Raw genomic sequence first — 25,911 nt, 5'->3', positions numbered from 1 at the left:
GCTTGAAAAATGACCACTGAAGCGTTCCGACGGATGTCAAATTTGGACTGTGCTGAAAACGTTTCCATCCAATCCCAAAACACGTGACGTACTGGAAGCAGGGCAGCCAAGAGAATTGCTACAAAAAGACAAGACTAGACTGTTGGGAATAATAATCATACAAATAAATACAATTTTGTGTGACAAATATTAGAAAGAAGGTTGTAAATGTAGGTCTGTGCTCCTGATAGTCTTGAGGATTATTACAAAATATATAGTACCAATATAAGACACTGCCGTTGCCAAGGGAGATGTCCAACTTTTAACATAGCACGTCAGCTTTAAGAGGCCCTTGTCAGCTGTTGGTGATTACCTCTCCAAATTGAATTTGAAGCCTCGGGGAGGAGAAACCGACAAGGCTGGATGACATCAGTGTTTGAGGAAAAAAAAAAAAAAAAAAAAAAAAAAGACAATACCAATCAAAATGCACGTGCGCAGGCATTAATTTGTTTTTCAATTTCACCTCCCCGTGAAACTTTCATTACATAGCTAACAACTGCTCATCGAGAAGCCTCTAGAAGTGCAATAGTAAGAGACGGAGTTTTTAATATACAGGTGGGACCAAATTTGTATTAGTATTGTTCAGCCATCTACTTTCCGTGCTGCTTGTCGTCATCGGCATCACAAGTTAGCTGGAGCCTATGCCAGCTGACTTTGGGCAAAAGGCAACGTACACTGTGGACTGGACAATTTAGTGTCTTCAATTAATCTAATATGGATATTTTTAGAAATGCAAGAAAGACAGAATACCCAGAAAATAACAGAACACGCAAGCACAAACTGGCTGGAGCTGAGATTCAAACACCAAACCTGCAGAACTGTGAGGCAAACATGCTAAAGACTCAGTCACTGTGCCACCAAAATCTAAATTTGCCACTTTGATTGTTAGACATGACATAAATCACTATATCAGAATCATTCTTCAAAATCAGCTAAATGTAAGCTTTAGTGCACTTTATTCAGAAAACTGATATCTCAAACTTGTATTTATAGACTAATTGAGTGACCTACAGCCGAAACATGTAAGGAGTAAACATTTATAATCATCAGATGAAAAGTTACATACATTGTTTTTGGTGCCTATTTGCTTCCAAAATATCTCATTGTGTTTGTGAAAGGTTGAGATGCATTCACTTTGTGCACTTTGTAGGCTGTCGTTCATGACGTTCAGTCCATTGACTTGCATGAGCTGACACATCCAATATGGCGGACGCGCTGGCAACTCGCCCACAGCGATGTCCATGTATACTTTGTTTTATATCTATCCGCCTGTTTGAGTGTGGGCTCTTAACACCGGCTGTCATCTCCTCCAAAACGTTCGAGAAAAGTCACACTTTTTTTTTTTTTTTTTTTACCTGCCGAGCACATTTGTTATGTTTTGTTTTTCATTTGTGTCGTTATTTTATGATGATAATTATGATTTATGATACGCCACAACTGCCATGTTTCCGATGGTACGCACAGGAGAAGGACTGAGAATAATAAGAGGAGGGGTGTGTGCTTCAACGAGAAGGACAAATTGAATTGTGAATAATTTGGAAGTTGCTGCAGACGTTTAGCGCGAGACACGAAGAGGGATACTCGCTGGACTGGAACTGGAAGGAAGCATCATGTCTGCCTCGCAGCTTCTGCTACTGTTTTGTCTTCCCTTGGCAAGTAAGTAAAAAACAAACAAACAAAAAAACACTCCACACATTTAACCAAACTGATGATTTATTTGTTCCCATACACTGTTCTTTTCTTTGAATATGATGCCAGTTTTTGTCACACTGTATTTCCAGTTTAAATGTATGCATTATTTTGTTATTTTATTCTTTGAATTATATACCGAGTTCAACCTTGGCTTCATCGGACTGCGACAGAATCTCACAAACACGTGGAAAAATGTATTTTGGTTCGCTGAAACCCAGGTTGAACATTTGGGCAACCATTCCAAAAACGTATTTTAACTTCTTCAAGTAGTGCGTTTATTCATAACAAACAACACAGTTACTGTGTGTGGGCCGGAACACAACAGAGCATGGAACGCAAACACGCAGTGCAGAAGAACAACGCTTCTTTTTCCCCTCCACACGCACCCTCGCGATGCGTTCAAAACCCCTCGGAATCAACAGCGTTCAGTGCAACGGCATACATCTAACAATTCGTGACAGTATGCTCGGCACACCCTGCGACTGACTGGCGACCAGTGCAAGGGTGTAGGCCGCCTTTCGCCAGAAGTCAGCTGGGATAGGCTCCAGCGCCCCGCAACCCTAACCAGGATAGGCGGTGTTGGGACTGGATGGATGTTTGGAACAAGCACACCACTGCTCTTCACTAAAAGAACACCATACCTACAATAAGGCATGGTGGTGGCAGTATCATGCTTTGGGGCTGGTTTTTTTTTCAGCTGGAACTGGGGCCTTAGTCAAGGAGGAGGGAATTATGAACACTTCGAAATAGCAGCAGACTACAAAAAAAAAAAAAAAAAAAATGTCACGAAAAGCCATCGGAAATTATTTGCGGTTAATCAGAGGCACTGTAAATGGTGGCAGGTGTGTGCTGACTTCCTTTTAACATGAGTTTGAATGCGACTGGTTAATTTTGAATACAGCCACATCCCGGTTCTAAGCAGGTGTGCACACTTGTGCAACCACATTATCTCAGTTGCTTATTTTGAGTTCCCCTCTCCAAAATACAGTGGGTACAGAAAGTTTCCACACCCCTTAAATTTTTCACTGTTTTTTTTTTTATATTGCAACCATTTGCTAAAATCATTTAAGTTCATTTTTTTCACATTAATGTACACACACACAGTGCCCCATATTTACAGGGGGAAAAAACTAATTTTAGAAAATTTTGCAAATTTATTAAAAAAGAAAAACTGAAACATCACACAGCCATAAGTATTCAATATGAGTCTTTTTGGGAATGATGCAACAAGTTTTTCACACCTGAATTTGGGGATCCTCTGCCATTCCTCCTTGCAGAGTCCTCTCCAGTTCTGTCAGGTTGGATGGTGAATGTTGGTGGGCAGCCATTTTCAGGTCTTTCTAGAGATGCTCAATTGGGTTTAAGTCAGGGCTCTGGCTGGGTGCTGTGTGTACATTCATGAGGAAAAAAATGAACCTAAATGATTTCAACAAATGGCTGCAATATAACAAAGAGTGAAAAATTTAAAGGGGTCTGAAAACTTTCCGTACCCACTGTATATACGTATTTCATTATAGGTCACATTGATAGCGGAAAAAGTTTTGAAATTATTTATCTTTTTTGACTGTATATCACAATAACCTGGCATTTGAAGTGTCTGTCTATCCTATCTATCCATCCATCCATCCATCCATCCATCCATCCATCCATTCAGAAGAACTTTGTCACTTCACAGATACTTTATCCACGACAATTTCACATTTATATATAATCACTGACTAATGCAAACCATGTACTTTATCTCCACATGTTATGTCTTTTGTTGTTATCTGAAAAAGATCAGTTTTGAAAATAGTAATAATTTTCCTTTGTCATAAAAAAAATAAAATAATCAAAGCATTTTGGTGATGCATGCTTTATGTTTTGTTTCAGATTGTTTGACGTGTTATACTTGTGTATTTCCCGCCATTTCTCCTCTGGACTGCCTTGAGTTTCCCGAGAAGTGCACTGATGGACATCGCTGCCTGTCCAGCGTTGCAACAGCAAAACGAGGTGACGGTGTGTGCGTGTTTGCGTGGGTGTGAAATCTGTGCAGCTATTGTCACACAACTGGAAGACCAACATTCGTTGAACAAAGTCTCCAATGATCTGGATTGGAAAATATTGACTGCATTGTCCTGCTGTGCTAAGTACTGTCTTTGTATTCAAAGGGACGGCAGTGTGGGTGTACTATGAATTCTTCCTATTCGTGGAGGAGCATCAATAAATACAATATGTAACCACATGTGGAGTTTCCTACAAAGTGCAAGCTTAAATATTAACATTTTCTGCAACTTCCAAAATTATACCTGCTAACATGTACCATGGATTTTGTATGCGTTTGGGCTGGAGACGCAAGCCATAAAAAAGCCCACACAAGCAAGCAAACCACTACTTCGCCATCAGTGCTTAACTAAACAAGACAATGGATAATGCGTTGCCATTAAAGAAGTTTTCCCGCTTCTGCGTCCATAGGTGCACTTCAAATAACCATGTACGAAAAGAGCTGTGCCGCTCCCTCCCAGTGTGGTGTGAGCGGGCAGAAATACACCAGCGGCCTTTATTTCAACTTCACCAACGTGTGCTGCAACACAGACCTCTGTAACGGGGCGTCATCTCTCGGTGCCACCAAGTGGGGAGGAGCGGCGCTCTGCCTGCTACTTGCACTCAGCCTCCTGCTGGCCTGAGAGCTGAAACTGTATGATATGCTGTGGTACGCTCCTGTAATCCAATAGCATCTGAAAATGACCAGAAAAGGAAAAACAAAGACTACCAAACTACATTACAATACTAGGCAGACGTTCTCTGACTGGGGTCCATGAGCGATAACCTGGAGCTCCGCAAAATAATTGACAATAAATTGTGTTCGATCTAGAGGTAGCGGCACGCTGGACGACTGGTTCGCACATCCGCCTCATAGTTCTGACGACCTGGGTTCAAATCCGGCCTCACCTGTGTGGAGTTTGCATGTTTTCCCCTTGCCTGAGTTGGTTTTCTCCGGGGACTCCGGTTTCCTCCCACATCCCCAAAACATGCGTGGTTGGTTGATTGAAGACTCTATAAATTGCCCGTAGGTGTGAATGTGAGTGTGAATGGTTGTTTGTTTATATGTGCTCTGCGATTGGCTGGCGACCAGTTCAGCGTGTATCCCGCCTCTCGCCCGAAGATAGCTGGGATCGGCTCCAGCACACCCGCAAGCCTAGAGAGGCTAAGCGGTACAGAAAATGGATGGATGGATCTAGAGGCGCAACAATTAATCGATAACTAATTGATGATCCAATTAATTATTATATCTATTTTGGTAATCGATTAATTGTTTACAGACATTGTTTTTGAGTGAAGAGATGGGATTAACATTTTTTTTTAAAATCCAATTCATTTATTAATTGAAAAAAAAATTGACAGGTTAATTCATTATTAAAATAATCATTAGCTGCAGCCCTAATTGGATCATTTAAAAATAACGTAAGTGTACAAATGTAAGACTCCAATCCAACACAATGCTGGTCACAAGCCTGGATAAATAGGGCATCTGTCCTTAAAAACCTACGGCAAATCATCATCCAAAAAACGGCTACCCTGCATTCGGAATAAGGTGAGAACAGAATGACCATTTTTTTTTTAAAAGTGCATACTTAAATACGTGCATGCCAATCAAACAAGCTAACCCAATTACTCCTCCCACCCTTAGCTGAGCCAATTAAAAGTTCTGATGTGATCGGACGAATCACATAAATCCGACATCGCTGCATGAATGCGGCATTTCTGGCTTTCACACTGGTTTCTCATGAATATTTGTACAGGTGAGGCAAGGCGACCTCAGCAAAATATTAGTGGATTGGAGGCACACAAAAAAAAATCCCTAGAATGGTCAGAGAAGTCACCAAATATAGCTACCAAATTGTTAAATCAGCAACTGGGATTTTATACAATAGTTTCTATATCCGCAGCCATTTTGATAGTGTAATTCAACTGAATTTGGTTGACTTCCTTTCTATAAAACAAGTCGTCAATATTTAGGTTGAAATGTTGAAAAAGATATATTTCGCATGGGATTTAAGGGCTGTACATGGTAGTTATGTTTAATTGGTGTATTATGAGGGAGTAGGGAAAGCATTCTCCCCTGTAAGGGGTCACTGGACCTAAAAGGTTTGAGAACCCTTGTCCTTGTCCATAAAATGTCTGAAGTCCACCTATGATTTTGTTCAAACTTAGATTTCCCCATAAAAAAAGAAAACCTTTCTGCCTCTGCCTGATTGTGCCTTATTTGCCACTTGTAGATGACATCCTTTTTGTGCATTGAACCCAAGTAAGCTCTGACCAGGTTTGTTTCTCGACCTTGCCTTTTGCCTCGGGTTTTCTAGGCACAACTCCCTTATCTGTTTGCCCAGCCTGTTAATAAACTGTTTTTGAAACACTTTTTCTTTGAGTCTTACACTTGGTTTCTATTCCTTGTACCATTCGTGACAAAACATGGAAATAATCTGTTCCATTTATTTTCTATAGCACTTGTCCTCATTAGGGTAGCTGGAGTCTATCCCATTTGCCGTTGGGCAAGAGATAGGCTTTACCCTGGATTAGGTTATAGAAAAACAATCATTCATACTCACAACTATGGACAAATTAATCTATTATTAACCTAACAGGTTTTCACAATGAGGGTGGAAGGTGAAGTACCCTTAGAAATGCCAGGCAGATGTTCTAACCACTATTTCATTGTCCTCAATCTCAATCAAATACCTCATGGATTCTGCACAAATGTTAATGAAAATCAATTTCCCTTCCCAGGTGACCAACCTTATCATGAACATGCAAGACAGTAGATGCATATAAGAGAGATTCAGACGCTACTCTTTTATGAAGACAACTTTATTGGCCGTTTTTAAAGAAATGCACCAATGAAATGTGGCTTTGGAAGTATAAAAGTCAACATGGAATGAAAAGTCCCATTATTTTTAATGTCTGCCAATTATTTCAATATACCTAAATAAGGTTCACTTTTTCTGTGGACAAAAATGAAAAATTCAAAACACAAAAACACACACAAAAAAAATGAAAAAGTCTACAATAGTCAGAAAGCAACAAGCTGAAAAGTAAATATGTTATGAAAAAAATAACATGCACTGCATTAAGGCAGAAAAAGTTAAGAGAGGTGAAAACAAAACGTAATATTTTGAATAGTTAGCTCCCTGGAACTGTATGTAACTCTACAGTACATAAAGAAATCATTAAAATGTGGTCCTGAAATTTTTCAGGATGCTGTCCCTTTGACTGATCATTGAGGAAACAGTTCAGTCAACTTGGTCAAGTAAAACTAAATCTCTTCCGTTTAGAAAGGAGGGGTTCACTTCTCCAATTTAAGTTGTATCACAAACGAGACAAATATGTTATGTGGAAAACATGGAACAACATTTTTTTTCTATTCTTAAATTGCACTTATGGTGGTTTGAGTTTTTTTCTCGAATTAACCTCATCTGTCAGACACGAGATTATATTGGACTCCGTACAAAGAACTTTCATTCAATAACATTTGAAATCAATATAGTCTTCAACAACAGTTCATGAAGCAGAGAGCAGTATAGTCGATTAAACAACAACAACAACAACAACTGCCACTACAGCTAAACAAGGCGCATTATCACCATTATATCTCGTTCAGTTTACGCTCAAGACACTTTCCAGGTCATTGTAACTGGTAACACATGAACTAAATTTAGCCCAATATGTTCAAGTCAAGTTCTTTTCGGCAAAACCAACAGTGCGATCGAAACAGGAGGGAATCAAACAGTAACTGAGTTACTGTATAAAGTGCACCTACGCACTCGTGAGTCCCTTCTTCTACGATATGTCCCTTCACTGCCACCAATGTGACCAAACTGATCCTCCAGCACCCTTTTGTGAAAACTCCCATATGCATAAGCCTTCAAACGCACTATTTATATATCACAGTCCAAGAGACTATTTACGAAACTGTTTGATGGTGACCCAGTCCTACAGGATAACACATTCATTTTGCACATTTCTTCTAGACAAGTAGACATTTTAAGTGCACTGTCAAAAGCTAATCTTTCAACCTATCTCACCCACTATTATTTTTAGTTGCAACGCTGTCAACTTCCTGTTGGGTTTCCCCAGACACAAAATGCTTCAGGGACATTGCTAACTGCTGAATTCAATTCATACGAAGGAGTTTTAGGGCCACACTGAAAAATGAACAAGCTTAGAAGAAAAGTTGCATGGTTAAAAGACCCATTTCTATTTTTTATAGCGCTTACCCTAATAAGGAGAATAATTTCATCATAGAATGAGATACAACCTGTCATTTTACAACAGTAAAGTAATAAGGTTAGGAGGAAACGTCACATTTCCCATGAGAATAAAGTTGTAATGTAACAACATAGTTGACATTTTGAGTCGTAACAGTCTGGCTTTGTATGTTGTAACATTGGCCGGTGGTGGGTCATCTGTAAGACCTGGCCTATGGTTCAGGACCACAAAATGTAACAAAATAATGTATTCAAAAATTAAACTAAGGAATGTGTTGGCTGAGCTGGTTGCTGGAGAGATGCTGGATGGCTGACAGAGTACCAACTGAGGTGCTCTTGAGCAAAGCGCCGAACCTGCAGTTGCTTTGGGGTGCTTTTCCTATGCCTCTCCCTTACTGCGTGTGTCAGTGTGTGTGAAAAAGCATTCAATATAGCCTCATAATAGAAAAATAGGACAGGTCCACCTTGTGAGAAAATTACAGACTTTCAAATTTACGAGGATTAAGTCATATCAGAGACGAGTTGAAATTTAACAAGAAAAAGGTTGTAGTATTATGACGAAAAACTCTTTTGTTGCAATTGTACAGGAGTAATTTTGGAATATTTTGAAGAAAAAGTAATATGTCAATATTACAAAGCTAAAGTTGTAGCATTATAGTTGTAAGGATGTACAGTGGACCCTCGCTATTTGCAGGGGATAGGCACCGGACCGGGCTCTACCGCAAATAGCAAAAGTCTGTGGATAATTGATGGCCATTATAATGGCTTGAATTAAAAAAATATATTTTTAAACCCCCAAAAATCTTCAATACGTGGGGATAAAACACGAATAGGCATTTTCGGGCTTCACCCGCCCCAAAAAGTAAATAAATAAACTAAACAAAAAGAAAACAAAAAAGTGGGAAAAAAAAAAGACAAATTACAATTTTGAAAAAAACAAATTGAAAATAAATATCTGTGAATAGGTGAATCCACGGGTGCCGAAGCACAAGTATGCAGGGGTCCACGGCGTATCTGCTAAGATTGGGACTTTTGAGGAGCTTGTCAAGTTAAACTTTTGTACAGTCTAACAAAATATAGTCACTGTTGTAGCACATCAGCACTGTATGAACAGTTGAATGTGATTGTGCAGCGTTTGTCTATGGTTCCTGATTAAGAACTACAAAGATTCCTTTTTTTGTGTGTGTTTGATCGTCTAACTAGAAGTGTGAACAATTATTTCACAGTATTTCCTGAGGGGAAAAAAATACTAACTCTCATAACATGGTGACTTTTTTTTTTTTTTTTTTTTTTTTACAAATTAGCTCACGCCATCCTTAGTATGGCCCCAAAACTCCTTACTAAATTTCTGCAAAACTTTTTCATATGCTAGAAAAAAAGGTCCTTCATACATGACACATGGAATAAAATGAAGGGTAACCTCCTTCTAGCAGCAGGTTACACCAAACAGTCATTCACAGCTGCTCGAGGGGAAACCATTTCAAAAGATTCAAGCTCTTGAAATAGTTTCCTGTCTTTGTGCCCTCCAAATGAGTCTGCATCCCTACCGCCCTATTGTGTGCTACAACGCCAAAATACACTTTATATTTCAAATGAATACACTTTGTATTTCAAATGAATACACTTTGTATTTCAAATGTAACAGTCCTTGTTGCATCATAGAATACAAAATTGGAACCCCAAATATGAAGGCCCATGCTGGTATGCTTGTTTTCTAGCAAATAGATTAAAAAGAAATGATTTACATTGAATGCCGAACGAGGTTTGACCTGACTTGGCAGCTTTTTGTCTGTATACTCTCCCAAAAGTACAAACGACTTCTACAGTGTGTACAGTAAACCCCCACTACTGTAAGTCGGGATTCATCGTTCACGCTCTCAACTATATCCCAGATTTTTAAGAAAATATTTGTTATGGGTCTTTAAAGTGTACAGGCAAGTCCAAATTTAGAGTTGCGTGCTTTCAGTGTAGTACCACCTTGTGCCGCGACGCGCCGGGCAGCACTTATGTCTACTTAAAGAGATGCAGCATAATTAAGAGCAAAATATAGAGGAGGAAGAGAAGGCCCACAACTAAACTCTAGTAATTTTTGTTCTCACAGTGCAGATAGAATATCTACTTGTGATTATTGTCGCATCCTCTGTTTGTGAAGCAGTTGTATGAAAGTTTATAATTACCGTAACATCTATGCAAATTGTTGTTAGCCTGCCTATGGCGTTTTGCATTGATGTTATTAATGGTAACATCAAGCTAGCTTTCGTTTGACCTAATTATATGACTTATGTGTCAGTTTTACAGTATACTTCCACTGGGAGTGACAAACAGCTTGAAGCAAGTGAGAAGAGGCACAAAGGAATACTTTTAGAGTGTACTTTAATAAGTTTTTAAAAATTTCAAGCATGTGGGAGGGGTAAAACTTGATAAAAAATAGTATATGGTCTCTCTATGTTGCGTATTTTCACCGATTGCAGGTGGGTCTGGAACATATCCTACGCAATAAAAGGGGGTTCACTGTATTTAGTTATGAGAAAACAAGCAAGCGAGTAGTTTTTCCAAATGTGGTGACTGCTTACTGGTTGTTATGTTAGCATTTGTAACTACACTATGACGACAAAGGTATTGGGACACATGGCCACTGCACCTCCAGGAACAAAAATCGGATCATTTGACTTCCTACGAGATTTTTGGCGTGTTTCTGGGGACTTTGGGGGCTAGTCAAGTTCTTTCACACCAACTGCACGCAAGACTGCCGTTATAGACTTTGCTTTGTACACTGAGGCACAGACAAAAAGAGAATTAAAGGTCAAGCCAACCTCTGATTGATTAAATTATGGATAATGTATGTCTCAATAAGTTTGTCCATATAGTGAATGTGGTTCCTTTTTATACCTGATACAATAAACACAGAAATAAGACTTGACTTGGCAAAGTAATTGTAAGCAACTCAGATTACATAATGAATGTGCTGTTGTTTTGCTTGTTTGAACACTTGTGTATATACTTCTGCTTGTTAAATTGATGATGAATTTCAAGCAACTTTTTTTCCAAAGCCTACTTTAGAACTTTGGCCACAGAAGAATAAGCCACGTGGATCTCGTCATCGATCGGGCAGGTGGAGGCAAACTCGTCCCGGGCGTATGCTGCGTTCAGGTACCTCCACAGGTTGGACAGAGACTGAGGGATGCTGAATTTTCGGTATTTTAAACACACAACCTAGAGGGAAATTAAAAAAAATAAATAAAATAAAAAATAATAATAACTTTATAGGGGAGTAATCAAAATACTTGGGAATTTTCACTTTTTAACTCCAGGTCACCAATTCTGCTCCGATTGTCATGGTAACCACTAAAACTGGATGATTTTGACCAGAGTGAGTCAAGTGGATTTTTTTATTTTTGTAATTCATCCTTCCTGCTTTCTGATAAGAGGAATGTCAGACATTTTAATAGGACACCTGTAAATTGTTTTACATTTCTGTATGTAAAAATGATGTCTCCTTTAATGGGAGGTATGTGGTGTCCCATTTGGGAGGGGGACAAAAAAAAGACCAAGAAATTAACTGCCCCCAGTAAAGGGTCACAAAAGATGTAAGGCTCATTACCTTGACAATGTGGAGCTTTGGCAGCAAGTTGCAGTCAGCGAGTGTAAGGTCTTGGCCGTCAAGGAAGGGGCGGGTCGAGGAAGTGACCTCATCTGCGCTATTTTCGTCGATTTCATCAGGAAGTGGGGAGCCGAGGTAGTCGTCGAGTTTCTTCAGAGCCTTCAGAAGGCCTTTCTCGAGATCTATGTACAAGTGTGTGAACAAAGTGAAAAGGGTTTTGTTTTATTTGCAATGGTTGTTTGTCCTGCAATTGACGAGCAACTAGAGATTGACATGGGAGTGGATTTTGAGTCCTCCTCTCTCCCATCCAATCCCCCTCCAAATCCATCCATCCGTCCATTTTGTGAGCCGCTTATCCTCACAAGGTTCGCGGGCGTGCTGGAGCCTATCTCAGCTATCAACGGGCAGGAGGCGGGGTACACCCTGAACTGGTCGCCAGCCAATCGCAGGGCACATTTAAACAAACAACCATTCGCACTCACATTCACACCTACGGGAAATTTAGTGTCTTCAATCAACCTACCACGCATGTTTTGGGCATGTGGGAGGAAACCGAAGTGCCTGGAGAAAAGCCACGCAGGCACGGCGTGGAGAACATGCGAACTCCACGGGGATTGAACCCGGGTCCCCAGAACTGCGAGGCAGACGCTCTAAGCAGTAAACTCCCAGTCACTCCCGCTCCATTTTTGTTTGAAGTACATGGGTCACACCATGTCTCCCTTAGTCACTGTAGCATTTGAATTACCGGAATTAGCAAAACCAAACTTAACTTTATGAACAAACTTATTGACTCATTAGCACATTTGAACACCGTCCACAACTTTACTTCAAACTAAAATCACATATCCGTATATATAGGATTTTATTGTACTCACTTTCATTGGTCTGAGGGTTGGAGTTCTTGATGTAAGATGAGAACTTGGAAAATACATCCATTCCTGCTGTGTTTGACTCAGGGTTACGAGCTGCCAAACGAGGATACCTGAATGACATGGAGTCCTTGTATAAAATAAATAGTATGGAACCACATTTCGGGAAAAGGAATAGCTGAATGAATGCGGTGACTACTTTGGGGGGCAGAGATTATCCTCCAGGAACTCCTCAATCTTGTTGGTGTCAGTTTTCACCTCGCTGCCATACAACAGGAAAGGCGGCTGGGCACCCGGAGCCAGGTCGTTCAAGATGTCCGGCTTCCTTTCGGTGGACGAGAATACGGAAGAAACGAAGGCAGAATATATGATTAATGCTGGGTAGGCAGCGTTTTTCTTTTTCATTAAAAATGCTTCTGCTTTCAAAACCCTAGGCTGTTAACTGAGGGCTACACGGTGGTGCTTGAAATGGAATCCCACCTCTTCATGTCCACTGTGGTGACATCAAACGTGACTCCTTTTAGCCACAACACCATGAAGAGGCGCTGAGAGAAGGGACAGTTGCCGATACTCTGGCCATCGCTCCCTGCCTGCAAAACAAAATAAAAACATGTTATATACAGTAGGGCTGCAACGAATACTCAAATGTTTCGAGTACTTTGAATACAACAAATTCTCGAGGAATTTTCTTTGCCTCGGCTTATTTATTGAAATGTATTCACTGCCAGCCGTCCTAGTTTGATACTGTATCTGTAATTATGTGTGTAAACCTTTTACTCATTTAGTGCCAACAACGTATAAATACATATCTTAAAAAAACAACCGTTCAGTCCCAAACAAGTATTAATACGTATCCATCGATCCATTTTCTATAGCACTTATCCTCATTACAAATGTTTCCGTGACTGAGCCATTCTGCACTTACCCACTGTTGTTGCATAACAGTGATTAAAATGGCGAGCGGTACCTTTGTCCAAACAAGCACCTTTCATTTGCAGTCTGGACACACAGGGGTGAAACACTACATCAAAATCAAAAGGTGAAACAAAGATGCAGAGTTTGTTGGATGCATAGTTTATTGTTAGCTTTGCTGAAGTTGTCAACGCGGGGGGATGCATATTTGTATATGCCAATATGTCACAGGTCCGCACAGTACCTGTAGCTTGGTGGCTTAGTGCTGATTTTGTGAGGGAAAATAAAATCCTGTCTTGTCGGCGCTTGTGCGTGTTTAGTAGTCCTTAGTCACTTTTTTTTTTTAGATTTGGGGTCCAACCACCCCAAGCTCCGCTCCTAGTCCTTGTGGTAACAAAATCCTCACTCGCCATTGGCCCAGCAGTATATGGGGCGCGATGACCGGTGGCTCACCTCCATGAGACGGCACCCTTCTTAAACGATTCATCTCAGCAAGACAAAAAAAAAAAAAAAGGGTGTGATTTTTCTCCTTTGCATATTTTGCCAGATGTACAGTATGTCAGAGATACGTTAAGACATCTGGGAACTGTTAAATTGTAAGAACAAAAAAAAAAAAACGGCATACTGCAAACTGTATGCCTTCTTTAGTCACTGAAGGTGTAGAAGTTCACTCGTCTGACTTCTGTGCAGGCATCAAGGCCTCAGTTTCCACTCAGTGAAAGCGTGAATGTGAACGGTTGTCTGTCCCTATATGTGCCCCGTGACTGATTGGCAACCAGTCCCGGGTGTCCCCTGCCTCTTGCCCAAAGTCCGCTGGGATAGGTTCCAGTATACGCCATAAAGAAACGTATACTTTTACATGCTTTAGCGGAAATTTATCTACCCAGCAACATAAACTGACACCAAAACACAATTATAACGCCATAATATCTCAAATATTAACATTATCTACCGTCTCTTTTCAAGACACAAGGAATAGAATCTATAAATAACCCCCCTGAAATGGTGGTAAGAAAGTTGAAGTGGCAGTATTATTCAGAGAAGTTACAACAGCATCTTTCTTCCATGGAGAGAAAAAAAAAAAAGGCACATGTTCACACAGAGGAATCTTTATGGAAACTTGTGCGGAACATATGAGTGTAACAACTCTTCCACGAAACATGGAAATGTGATGACAGCGTGTGGCCAGCGCAACTGGACTTCTAAATAGAGATTCAGGTCTGATGTTAATGTGCTTTAAATAAGATTAGTGGATTTATAAAGCCAGTGAGTCAACAGAGGCTTTCTGACTGACGCCGACACACGCCTGCTTCATTTCTGCCACACTGTAGACCGACGTCAAAATGTGACATTTAAATATCAAACAAACACACACACACACACGAAAAACTATTTCCGTGGCTCAGTTTCCACTTAAGGCGTCACGGCGTCGCGTGCTGTTCGAAAAAGTCTCGCCCTTACCTTGACGAAAAGTTCCACTTTGGGCGGAATGGCGTCGCTCATTCTTCCTTTCCTGGACGAGAAAGGAGAACTTCAAAAAAACCTTTGCAAAATGTCAGCTCAGCCAAAACCATTGAGGAACATTTCGAAACCGAGGACAGACAGACAGACAGACAGACAGACAGAGAGAGAGAGAGAGAGAGAGAGAGAGAGAGAGAGAGAGCCAAGCCCATCTTCCGCTAACGAGCTCGCACACCGTCAACGGCCACGAAACAACACGAAAGAACAATAAAACCACTTGAGCGAATGGCTTCAAATGTCCCACGACAAACGTCTCGCCCCCTTAACGACGTTTACAGGTGATTTAGTGCGTTTCCGTGTTTGTGTTCGGCTACCTCGTTGAAGCGCGTTGCTCGAAGCCGCTTGACGCCTGCTGCTCTTGCTGGTTTCTCCTCCCAGTCGCGCGTCCTCTCCCCCGGGGCAGCACACACGCACCGCGGCGCCATTTCCTGGAGGCCACCGGCCTTGAATCAATTTAAAGCTGCTCCCTCGGCTGTGCTCACGATGGCCACACGGGGGCAGCATAAGAGCGACAAGACAAGACAAGACTGTATGCCAGAAAACTCATGAAAATTCAAACTCTTTTTTTTTTTTTTTTTTTTTATCACGGGTCACTTCTGTAGTTGTGACTTCCCACTGAGGGCCGTGTATGACTGGGAACCTATATAAAGGAATTATATAACGCCTCTTATAGTTACATATACACGGCACACAGATGGATAACTACTTTTGAAATCAGATGCCTATAAAATCATGTTTTTAACTCTTCCATTTCATTTCAAAACAGGATTGGTAACAGAAATGCTTGCAATAGCTCCACATTGTAACTTATTACAATAGAAGACAATTAGCAATTTGGATATTTTTCGCCAGAAACATGACGCATGATTTGCTTTCGTGGGCCACATAAAATGATGCGGTGGGCTGGATTTGGCCCCCGGGCCACCAGTTTGACACCTGGGCTGTATGTTGTTTATTGAGGCGTTATTAAGAGTCCCACTTGAGTTCTTGGCAGGATGCATTCACACCCGGATGGTTCATTAATATAGTCAAGAGCATGATGACGGTTAAGCTTAACGTGGTCTTTTGTTTGTATGTATTATGCTTCAACAATATAAAGTGTAATCAAGCTTGTAAAAATAACACCCTGGTTTGGTTGCAGGGATGTGCGTTATTGTGTTTGTGGCTGGTGAGGCGCTGACATCAGAGTCAAATGTACAATTTTATTAGCCCAACAGGATGACATATTTGCCACATTTAAAACCAGCAAAGCGTTATTTTCTAACCTGACGTTGTGAAGCAGATCTATAATCTCTGGCGTTGGTCTTCCTTTATGAATTAGATCCCGTTTCAATTGGTAGCTCAGTTCTGATTTAAAAAAAAAAATAAAAAAAATAAAAAAAAGAAAAAAATTATATATATATATATATATATATATATATATATATATATATATATATTTTGCACCAGCAGCTGTGTCTATCCTCCCTCGATCTCAATTCGTTCTAACTAGCTGGTGGTAGGCTAAATTCAATTAGCTGATCGATGTTTACTTTACCATACGCGCTTTTCCATGGATTTACTCTTGGCTCGCAGTCATTGCAATTAACCTAAAATGCATGTTTTTTGGAATATGGGAGGAAGCAGCAGTAGCTCAAGAAAAGCAGTGCGAGAACATGGAAACGCAAGATTTGAAAACCACAACTTCTCGACTGTGTGGCAGACTTGAAATGAATTGAATGGAGGTCTTTATTTCAAACGTGTAAAAAACATACAAAGTAACAGAAAAACAAAGAAAACAGAAAAAAATTTTGGTTGCAACAAAAAAAAGTTAAATTACACATATTCGAAAAGGAGTAGGAAGAAGTAAAACTTGTTTTTACCCTACCTCTGTCTCTACTTCCTTATGAACCCTAAAGAACATAAATATAGTACTATAATGATGTGATAATATAATAACAGTAATAAGTCAGAACTGTTAATATATACACATCATTATTCTGTATACACTAATACAATAATACAAATTATTATATCAGTAACAGCACTATCTTGGATTTTAATTATAAAGGGAAAAAAAGAAAGAAAAAGATCAACTGCTAACCACTCATACTCTCATGAGTGTGCCAGTTTTTGGGGGAAACAGAGATATGTAATTAGTGTATATTCATTGCACCATAGCCTATAATTATTTTGAAGTCGTGAAAGAAGCAAATAACTTCCTGGTGTTGGATTTAAAAAAAAATCAATAAAAAAAAAATCCTTCTGATATCATGCTATAAAACAAGGCTTAATGAGCATTAGCTTTAGCCACATTTTGTCTTGTTTATTATCAACGTACCAGCTACTACAAAAGTAGCCACGAGAACACTCAACATGAACATTATTACCATTAGAACAACAAACTGAGGGATAACTAGATTTGAAATCAGATGACAAGGATAATAGTTTGTTCAAGTATTGTTTAAGTTACTGCAGAAGAAGGGTTTGGTCACAGAAAAATGCAATATCTCAACGTTATTGTTGATTATTATGACAATTTGGAATTTGGGTACGGATTTGAGCAAAAATCACGGGAGTCGACGAGAATGATTTGCTCCGCGGGCCACATAAAACGATGTGGCGGGCCGCGCCTGGCCCCCGGGCCTCGAGTTTGACACCCGTGCTCTAGAAGCCCCGATGTCGGTTCTGTGCGAACGGAACACCTCTGTAAACCAAAGACCTCCTGCAGCGCGCGTGTGGCACTGTTCAGTGAGGCCAGCTCCATACGAGGGATGGAGTGCCAAATCAAAACGTGTCACCGAATCAACTGATGCTGCATCCGTCCATCCATTGAACGAATCATTGCTGACTTACGCCCTGGAATGGTCGCGGCGATGTTCGGTGAGGCACCGACATCATAGTCTGCTTTCCAATTGTATTCGCGAAACAACGTGGCGTATTTGCCATTCATTTAGCCGCCTGACGTTGAAAACTGCTTCAGCGGTATCTTTCTGACCTGCTTTAAGTTTGAAGCAGACCTTTAATCCCCGCCGTTGGTCTTGCTTTTATAATTAGATCCCGTTTCGATTGGTAGTTGAGATTATGGACATGATTGCACGTACAGCAGAATGTGAGTTTAATTTCCCTTTGAGGGATTATAATCAGTATAATAAATGAAATTGAAAAAAAAAAAAGTCACGAGAAGAAAGAAGACTCATATAGCAGTCGTTTTTTTTTCATGACGCCCTAATTTATTATTCTTATTATGGGACTGGAATTTCAGTACACACTAGTATCATTTTGCCCACACTGCACAGAGAAGTAAACTGCAAGTAGTTACAATGTATATATTTGTATACACCATATATATTGGACTCGACGAGTAAACGTTTCCCTATTGTATTGTCTTTGTTGCGCTATATGAAACTGCTGCAGCATTACTGGATTGCAATATCACCTTCCCAATCGCTTTTTCTGGAGCAATTCAAGTAGAAGCTGACGGATACTTCAGTTTGCTCATTCAAGTCAGAGCAAAGAGGACAAAGGCGCAAACGGGAAAGACCTGCTTTGTCCTTGAAAAACACATGAAGTTTCTCCAAGGCCCTACACGGCCCACAGTAGGCAGACGGCGGCGCAGGCGGCCATTGGGAGCGAGAGTCGAACGGGCGTGGCGCCGTTACACCGATCGGTGTCACAACACTCGAAAGAAGCGGTGTAAGCGTTTCCGAAGATGTTGCCGGTCAACACGTCCCCGCACAGGTCTGAGTCCAGGCAGCCGCGGATATGGAGGCTGAACCCTTCGCTGGATAGGAACTCTGAAATAAGCGTAACAGAAAATCACCTCCATGATATTGACTGAGTTCTGCCTTCACCCTTACTGAAATGTTTGCAAATTCCGAATGTACCCCCTCGGAAATAGTTTGGAAGCACGTTGCTCTCCGTGTAAACAGCACGTATCGAAAACATCTGTAGAATGCGACATTGCGCAGGTGAACACAGACAAGCAAGAGGAGGGGCAGGAATAGGAATAGAAATAAAATAAGACGACTATCTTGTGCCGAATACATGCAACAGATGCAATAACCCCCCCCCCCAAAAAAATAAAAATAAAAAAATAAATAATCATGCTACGTCTCCTTACGTGCATTTCCACGATAGCAGCTCTGCGTTGCATTGTCACACGTGATATCACTGCCAAACAGACACAGGTTCAATATACCGACGGGGCACCGGCGGCAGATCAGGCAGTGTGCTGTTCAGTGACGACGAGAGACGGAAAAGACAGTCAACAGTTCATTTCATGATCACCCTCTCGTAGATAGATGAATAGCAGAGCAATGGCCAGAACGCCAGGCATCCTACCTGAAAAATGTACTTTTTGAGAAAATGTAAAGAAAAAAAACAAATCCACCAGGCAGAAAATCCTCCAGATACATGTTTCCCCCTCCCCTCCTTTTTTCATTTCATTTTTTGCCATCGAAGGTGGTTACTGTCCACACATGACAAAACAAAAACAAAAAACGTATCTATTTTCCGTATCGCTCTAGGTTTGTCCGAGCTGACTTTGGGTGAGTAGTGATTAGTATCAGTAGTAATTTAAGGCTTGTTTTCTGATGACTCATTTGGTTTTCAGCCTGATTTTGGCCCGCCCGCCCACATTTAGGTCGAAATCCTGCACGAGCCTGCTGATGTCAGCAGTGGAAGACGAACGCCCATCCATCCGTTTTCTGAGCCGCTTCCCCTCACAAGGGTCGGGGAGCGCCGGAGCCTATGCCAGCTATCTTCGGGCGGCAGGCGGGGTACACCCTGAACCGGTCGCCGGCCAATCGCGGGGCACATAGAAACAAACAACCATCCGCACTCACAGTCACACCTACGGGCAATTTAGAGTCTTCAATCAACCTAGCACGCATGTTTTGGGGATGCGGGAGGAAACCGATGGCGCCCGGAGAAAACCCACGCAGGCACGGGGAGAACATGTAAGCGCCGCACAGGCGGGGCCGGGGATCGAACCCCGGTCCTCAGGACTGTGAAGCAGACGCTCTAACCAGTTGGCCAACATGCCGCGAAGACTAACATGTTTCCTTATTAAACTAGTATGTGTTCTGCTGCAGAATTGTCTAGAGAATAGGAAGCCTGGATGTTTGATGAAGATGATTCATAAGAGCTCCTCAAAGGTGTTCACCAAGTTCCATCAATACAACCCCCAGAAACCCACGGCATCAGAATGTGGGAAATGTTCCGAGAATAGAATGTCGGTTTGTTACACGCAAAGGGCAAATGTTGGTGAAAGGCTCCTTGATTTTCTTCGTAAAAGCAACGTTTGCGATGGGGACCGCTCATCTTCTTGGATCTCATTCGGCTCGCACGGTGGAAGAGAGGTCAGCATGTTACAAAATCAGGTTAATTGAAGACTCTTAATCGCCCGTATGTGTGAATGGTCGTCTGCTTTTATATGTCGTGTGATTGACTGGCAAGCAGTCCAGGGTGTAGTCTGCCTTTTGTCGAAGTTGGGATGAGCTCCAGCTCACCTGTCAACCTAATGAGGAAAATGTCTATAAAGATTGATCTTATTGGATTGTGCGGGTGCAAGTAATGTTACGGACAGTTCATGAATATCAGAATAACAATCCATTCCTCTTTTACCGACGCGACGTATCCTGTTCTGGTTTCCAGTCAATCGCAGGGCGCATATAGAGACAAAGCTCACATTCGCGCTGTTGCTGAGTGGGAACTGAACTGACCCCGAAGTCAGCCAAAGGGAACTACGAGACTATCAACGACGAATCGTCATCATCGGAGTGCGGATCATTTACGTTTTGTAAAGGATTTGCTGTGTTGGCTTTTGGAACGTCACTTGAAAGGTTTGTTGTTTCAAAGGATTTGAATCGAACCCCCCTCTGAAATTAGGTCCCAAATATGTGGATAACATTGACACTATTTTCCGGAACAAGACTTGAAAGAAAGAAATAAGAATGTAAATAACATTTGAATCAAGAAATTGTACTTTTCTTCATCTGTATTCAAAATGTACAGGCTCAGGTTACTTTTAAATGAAAGTGAAATGAGCTTTCACCCTTTTTTTTTTTTTTTTTTTTTTTTTAACCAGCAGTTGAAAGTAAATAGTAATCTTTATCTAATCAGGAATATCTGCACCAGGAATAGTAGTAGTAGTAGTAGTAGTAGTAGAACCCCCCCCCACAAGAAAAAAAAAAAAAAAATCCCAACTCATTAATCTTTCCTCACATTCCCCTGTAAGGTGATATACAGTAGTCCTAAAATCAGTTCAAAAAAGGCTTAATGACCATTAGGTTCAGCCACTTTCTCTTTCAGTTACTACGAACTTACCAGCCGCGACGGTCGTAGCCAGGAGAATTGCTGTTTTCCAAAAGTTGTTCATCGTACTCTTGTAATCACAATGTCGACAGATACTTCTAATGTTTTGGTGTAGGCTAATGGAGGACTTAAATGGAGTGTCAACAAGGTGAGCAACCAATAGACAAGCCTACGTCAGGCGGAATGTGACTCTTCAGGTTTCTGCACCCGTCATAAGGTAACGTATGTCTGGAAGCCTCTCAGTGGCGCTGTCAACCCGGCCAAAGTGATCGTACAATTTCCGCCACTCGACACCATGTTTGTTCATTGACATATAAACATTTCGTGTACAACACACAAATGTGTGTGTGCAGGGTGCTGATCAAACGTTTCCCGAAAACAGAGGGGGTACACTGCGCCGTGTAATGTGTGGCCCGTACATTCCGCTCCGGGGTCTGTTGATATTTCTCAGTTGCTCTTGGGCGCTGTGGTGCTCGCGGTGTTCTAAGCGGGTGCGAAATTCACTTAGGCCTTGCTGTGATTTTGCTTTTCCTGACTGTAGGCACAAAGCAAGATAACACCCAGGACTGGTCGCCAGCCAATCACACAGCACATATAGACATATAACCATTCATTCATTCATTCACACCTATTGACAATTTAGCCTTGAATTAACCTGACATGCAATAGTGAACACGGGACCTCTTCATTGTGAGGCAGACATGCTTAACGTCTTGTTGTCTAGTTGTGTTTTTCTCCCTAATTTGCAAATACAGTTGTGCTCAAAAAGCAGAATTGATGAAATATTGGCAATTTTGGGATAATATGACTGATCATGTGGAAAACATTTCCTTTAACAAGGGATATTGGTTAGGGAAGGACATTTGTTGTTACGTAAGTGTGTGTGGCCTTTTCAAAGCACAACAACTGACCTTATCCAAATGGCCCCAATCAAAAGTGTGCATACCCTGGAACGTTTGGTCAGATGTTTTCTTAAACAACTGTGCTCTTCTGAAATGTCTTCTAGTTTCATTAAAATCCCATTCGAAATCAAATAAATGTTTTTCCTGAGCACTCGTTCGTTTCGTTGAAGAATGGTGCACATCTTATGGAAACCTATGAGCACAATTGCATTTTTTAAGATCAATCCATTTGCTCTTATCCTCACCTCGTCACTGGGAGGGTTGTCAAACTCATTTTTTGTCGCCAGCCACATCAGTTATGGTTTCCCTTGGGGGGGGGGGGGGGCATTATAACTGTGAGTCATATGAATGAGTTATATATGGACAAAAATTGATGGAAAATGAGTTTTGAAATCAGAAGCCAGTAAAAAACGAGTTTTCAATTAATTTATTTTAAAAGGGGGCATTGGTAACAAAAACACTCAGATTATTACAGGGGGACAATTTTCAATTTTGGTATTTTAGTAAGAAATGAAGTCAACGTACATGATTCGCTTTTGCGGGCCACATAAAATGTTTTGATGGCCTGGATCTGGCCCCCGGGCCTTGAGTTTGACACCTGTGAATTAAATGATTTTTGATGCAAATGATTGCAATGAGAGATTTCTCATTCAGGATCAATACTATACATGACAAATATGAACTCAGATTTGCTTTATTTTCACATCACGGGTTTCTGTTATGGCACACATTAGTATAAAGGATAAATAAAAATTGCATTGAAAAACACAGCGGAAGGTTTACGAGCTCAATGTTTCCCTGAAACATTCCATTGATCAACTTCTACGATGTCAGCACAGTGTATACATACAGTATACCGCACTTCATTTGCAATGTGTGCAATGTCCAAGGATTTTTTGTTTTTTCTACGGCTAGTGCTGGACTGTTAAATCATAAAAGACTTTCGAGTGGCTGCGCGAGACAGGGCGTCGTTGGTTGCATCACAGCAGGCTTCCCCACACGGAGGCCAGGACGGCGGCCCCGACGGCGCCGGCGAGCGTCATCCCGGCGGACGGGGCTCCGCTCGTCTGGGTGGGGTTGCAGCCGTCCGCGGAGCAGCATTCGACTTTGGCCTGGTACGTCACGCCCAGCAGGGTGGCATTGGTGGTCGTGTTGCAGGCGGCCTCCTCGATGCAACCCTGGGTGTTGAAGCCCGCCGAGGACGAGATGGAGACGAAAGCTGCCGGGGGAGAGAAAGGTCGCGCTCGAGTGATACCGAGGTGGGAAGATGATGGTGAAGAAAAAGTTCGAAGCGGACTTACTTGCTTTTCCCGTGAAGCACTGAGAGGTGTTGGTGGTGCACTCCACAGAGGAGGAGGACAGACAGAAACCGAGCAAACCGAAGGAGCACTGGTTGCACGTCAGGGTCTCCACTGAAACAGACAGACAGAAAATTGTTGAACAAATATTCAGTCAGTCTTCGTTCAACAAATACAGGATGTGCCCCTTCCTAGAAGTCCCACATGATCACTCTCCATATATACTCAGCATTATTATTTGCACTTTTTCCACACTCCCCCCTCAAAGTGACACCCAATAAACAATCAAAGCAAGTTTGACCGACGCACATCTCAGGACGATTATTTATTTTAGCGGTAGGAATCCATTTAATGCCGAAAACAGTGTGGAAAATGCCCATACAGCCAAATAATAATGGAGTAAGAGATCCAATCAAAATATTGGCTTTTACACCCATTTTCTATATCCTTCTGACCCACCTTCCAAATGATCATTACTAAAGCCAAATGGAAGCAATTTGCACATGGTTATCAAAACAAAATAAAATATATCAACTCAAAATAGCTTCATTTGCTTTATTTTTCAGATGGATTTCCATTAATTGAATGTTGATTAGAAACGTTACGCAATCTTTCAAATAAAACCTGTCCAGGCTTCCTTTTTTTTTTTGGTCTTTCTGCAATATATCTATATAACACATTTTCAGATGACATTCTCATTATCTTAGCTTCTTACCAAGCATGAAGCATGCAAGTGCTGAGATGACGCCGATAAGGATCCTGCCCATTGTTGCTGTGTTCTTGGTCGACGCCGCACTCAATCGCTAGGATCCTTCCAAAGGGTCTTCAGGCACCTCTCGGACGTCGAGTGAAAAACTGATGAACCTGTTCGAGGGAAGTGTTTTATCCCCTCAGAAACAGGTGAGTGAGCAAAATGGGAGGGGGTTAATACAGGGTGTGGTTTCATCAGCTTTTGTCTTCTTGTTGCTTTACATCACTTAGAATAAAGGAATGCCCGGGGCGTTGACTCTCAGTCCCTGCCAATCAACTAATTAACATGTGTATATGTATGTGTGGCGGCACGGTGACCGACCGGTTAGCACATCTGTTTTCCCCGTGCCTGCGTGGGTTTTCTTGGGCTACTCCGGTTTCCTCCCACATCCCCGAAAACATGCACAGTAGGTTAATGGAAGACTAGTGTGCGAATGGTTGTTTGTTTAGTTGTGCCCTGCCATTGGCTGTTGACCAATTCAGGGTGTACCCTGCCTCCTGGATGCACTTAGCTGGGGTAGGCTCCAGCACACCCTGGTGAAGATGAGCGGTACGGAAAATATATATATATCCATATATATATATACAAACACACACACACACACAGTGTGTATGTATACGTTAGGGGTGGGACTCAATTAAAGATGTCAGGGAGAGAACTTTGCACAAGTCTGGTTCATCCTTGGGTGCAATTTCCAGATGGCTGCAGGTGCCATGTTCAAACAATTATACACAAGTATAAACACCATGGTAATGTCCAGCCATCATACCGCTCAGGACGGAGAAGAGGTTGCGTCTCTGAGAGGAGACTGCTTTGGTCCAAAATGCGCATATCAACCCAAGAACAAAAGCAAAAGACCTTGTGAAAATGCTGGCTGAAGCCGGTAAAAGTTAGTCATCATCAACAGTGAAACAAGTACTGTACCGACATGCGCTGAAAGGCCACTCGGCCGGGAAGAAGTCATTAACTCCAAAGAAGCAAAAAAATTAAAAACAATTCCAAAAATAAAATAAACCACATTATAGTCTGCAAATACGCACAGGGACAAAGACCTTCATTTGGGGAGACATGATGTGCGGTCTGACGAAGCTAAAATGGAACAGTTTGGCCACATTGAGCATCATTACGTTCGGAAGGAAAAGGGGGAAGCTTGCAAGCCTGAGAACACCATCTCAACTTTCAAATACCGGCGTGGCAACTTGAATGTGTGTCATTGTTTTGCTCTAGGAAGGAACGGGTGCACTTAGCGCTTGCAAATACAAGTAGATGGCACCACGAGGAAAGAACATTTGCGGAAATACCGAAACATCATCGCAAGACATCAGCCACAAAGTTAAAGTTCGGGCACAAATGGGTCTTCCGAGTGGACAATGACCCGACGCATACTGCCAAAGTGGCTGAAGGGTAGCAAAGTCATTATTTCGGAGTGGCCATCGGAAAACCATGATCTCAGTCCTACAGAATATGTATTGGCAAACCTGAAAAGGCACGTGGAAGCAGGGCCGGCTGCAAACCTGGCTCAGTTCCACCAGTTCTGCCAGGAGCAATGGGCCAAAAGTGTGGGAAGCTTGTGGAAGGATATTCAAAACATTTCACCAGTCATACATTTTAAAGGCCATGCTACCAAATACGAATGATATGTAAACTTCCCACTTTGAAGAAACTATGAAATATTGACTAAAAATAATCACGCTCTCATTATTATTCTGGCAATTAGCAAACAGACCTGAACAGGAACAGTTTAGTCTGATTTCATGTCAGAGTGAGGAGAGAGAAAAAACAAA

At 41.5% G+C, this 25,911-nt stretch overlaps 3 protein-coding genes across 4 annotated transcripts; 1 reads left to right on the top strand and 2 right to left on the bottom strand.

Moving 5' to 3' along the window:
• The first annotated feature begins 1,250 nt into the window (after positions 1 to 1,250).
• Positions 1,251 to 6,118, top strand: LOC133395656 (lymphocyte antigen 6B-like). Its single transcript, XM_061664756.1, has 3 exons — positions 1,251 to 1,695; positions 3,604 to 3,723; positions 4,186 to 6,118. The coding sequence occupies exons 1-3, from the start codon at positions 1,650 to 1,652 to the stop codon at positions 4,395 to 4,397; spliced, it is 378 nt and encodes a 125-aa protein (XP_061520740.1). The 5' UTR covers positions 1,251 to 1,649; the 3' UTR covers positions 4,398 to 6,118.
• A 448-nt stretch (positions 6,119 to 6,566) lies between these two features.
• On the bottom strand, positions 6,567 to 15,334 carry clic1 (chloride intracellular channel 1). Of its 2 annotated transcripts, XM_061664658.1 has the most exons (7): positions 15,194 to 15,334; positions 14,820 to 14,871; positions 12,927 to 13,036; positions 12,646 to 12,771; positions 12,453 to 12,559; positions 11,578 to 11,759; positions 6,567 to 11,189 (listed from the first exon to the last, which is right to left on the bottom strand). In XM_061664658.1, exons 2-7 carry the CDS (start codon positions 14,859 to 14,861, stop codon positions 11,028 to 11,030), a joined length of 729 nt encoding a protein of 242 aa, XP_061520642.1. In that variant the 5' UTR covers positions 14,862 to 14,871; positions 15,194 to 15,334; the 3' UTR covers positions 6,567 to 11,027. The 2 variants fall into 2 exon arrangements, with proteins under 2 accessions (XP_061520642.1, XP_061520640.1); XM_061664656.1 differs by lacking the exon at positions 15,194 to 15,334 and having other exon boundaries at positions 14,820 to 15,083.
• Positions 15,335 to 18,046: 2,712 nt separating this feature from the next.
• Positions 18,047 to 21,329, bottom strand: LOC133395648 (protein Bouncer-like). Its single transcript, XM_061664734.1, has 3 exons — positions 21,189 to 21,329; positions 18,982 to 19,092; positions 18,047 to 18,655 (listed from the first exon to the last, which is right to left on the bottom strand). Exons 1-3 carry the CDS (start codon positions 21,238 to 21,240, stop codon positions 18,444 to 18,446), a joined length of 375 nt encoding a protein of 124 aa, XP_061520718.1. The 5' UTR covers positions 21,241 to 21,329; the 3' UTR covers positions 18,047 to 18,443.
• Positions 21,330 to 25,911: the final 4,582 nt, after the last annotated feature.

The sequence above is a fragment of the Phycodurus eques genome, chromosome 20 (assembly GCF_024500275.1).
Source record: "Phycodurus eques isolate BA_2022a chromosome 20, UOR_Pequ_1.1, whole genome shotgun sequence".
Taxonomy (NCBI): Eukaryota; Metazoa; Chordata; class Actinopteri; order Syngnathiformes; family Syngnathidae; genus Phycodurus; species Phycodurus eques.
The sequence above is the reverse complement of the archived record's forward strand: the minus strand, read 5'-3'. Positions and strand labels throughout refer to the sequence as shown.

What these genes read in the sequence shown, in the direction of transcription:
- LOC133395656 (XM_061664756.1), top strand. Translation starts at nt 1,650, where the DNA reads ATGTCTGCCTCGCAGCTTCTGCTACTGTTTTGTCTTCCCTTGGCAA. An exon ending in GTTTTGTCTTCCCTTGGCAA is followed by an intron (nt 1,696 to 3,603) that starts GTAAGTAAAAAA and finishes GTTTTGTTTCAG; the next exon opens with ATTGTTTGACGTGTTATACT. An exon ending in CGTTGCAACAGCAAAACGAG is followed by an intron (nt 3,724 to 4,185) that starts GTGACGGTGTGT and finishes CTGCGTCCATAG; the next exon opens with GTGCACTTCAAATAACCATG.
- clic1 (XM_061664658.1), bottom strand. Translation starts at nt 14,861, where the DNA reads ATGAGCGACGCCATTCCGCCCAAAGTGGAACTTTTCGTCAAG. An exon ending in ACCACAGTGGACATGAAGAG is followed by an intron (nt 12,772 to 12,926) that starts GTGGGATTCCAT and finishes GTCCACCGAAAG; the next exon opens with GAAGCCGGACATCTTGAACG. An exon ending in CAACCCTCAGACCAATGAAA is followed by an intron (nt 11,760 to 12,452) that starts GTGAGTACAATA and finishes ACTTGTACATAG; the next exon opens with ATCTCGAGAAAGGCCTTCTG.
- LOC133395648 (XM_061664734.1), bottom strand. Translation starts at nt 21,240, where the DNA reads ATGAACAACTTTTGGAAAACAGCAATTCTCCTGGCTACGACCGTCGCG. An exon ending in GGCTACGACCGTCGCGGCTG is followed by an intron (nt 19,093 to 21,188) that starts GTAAGTTCGTAG and finishes GTCACTGAACAG; the next exon opens with CACACTGCCTGATCTGCCGC. An exon ending in CTGCTATCGTGGAAATGCAC is followed by an intron (nt 18,656 to 18,981) that starts GTAAGGAGACGT and finishes CGCTTATTTCAG; the next exon opens with AGTTCCTATCCAGCGAAGGG.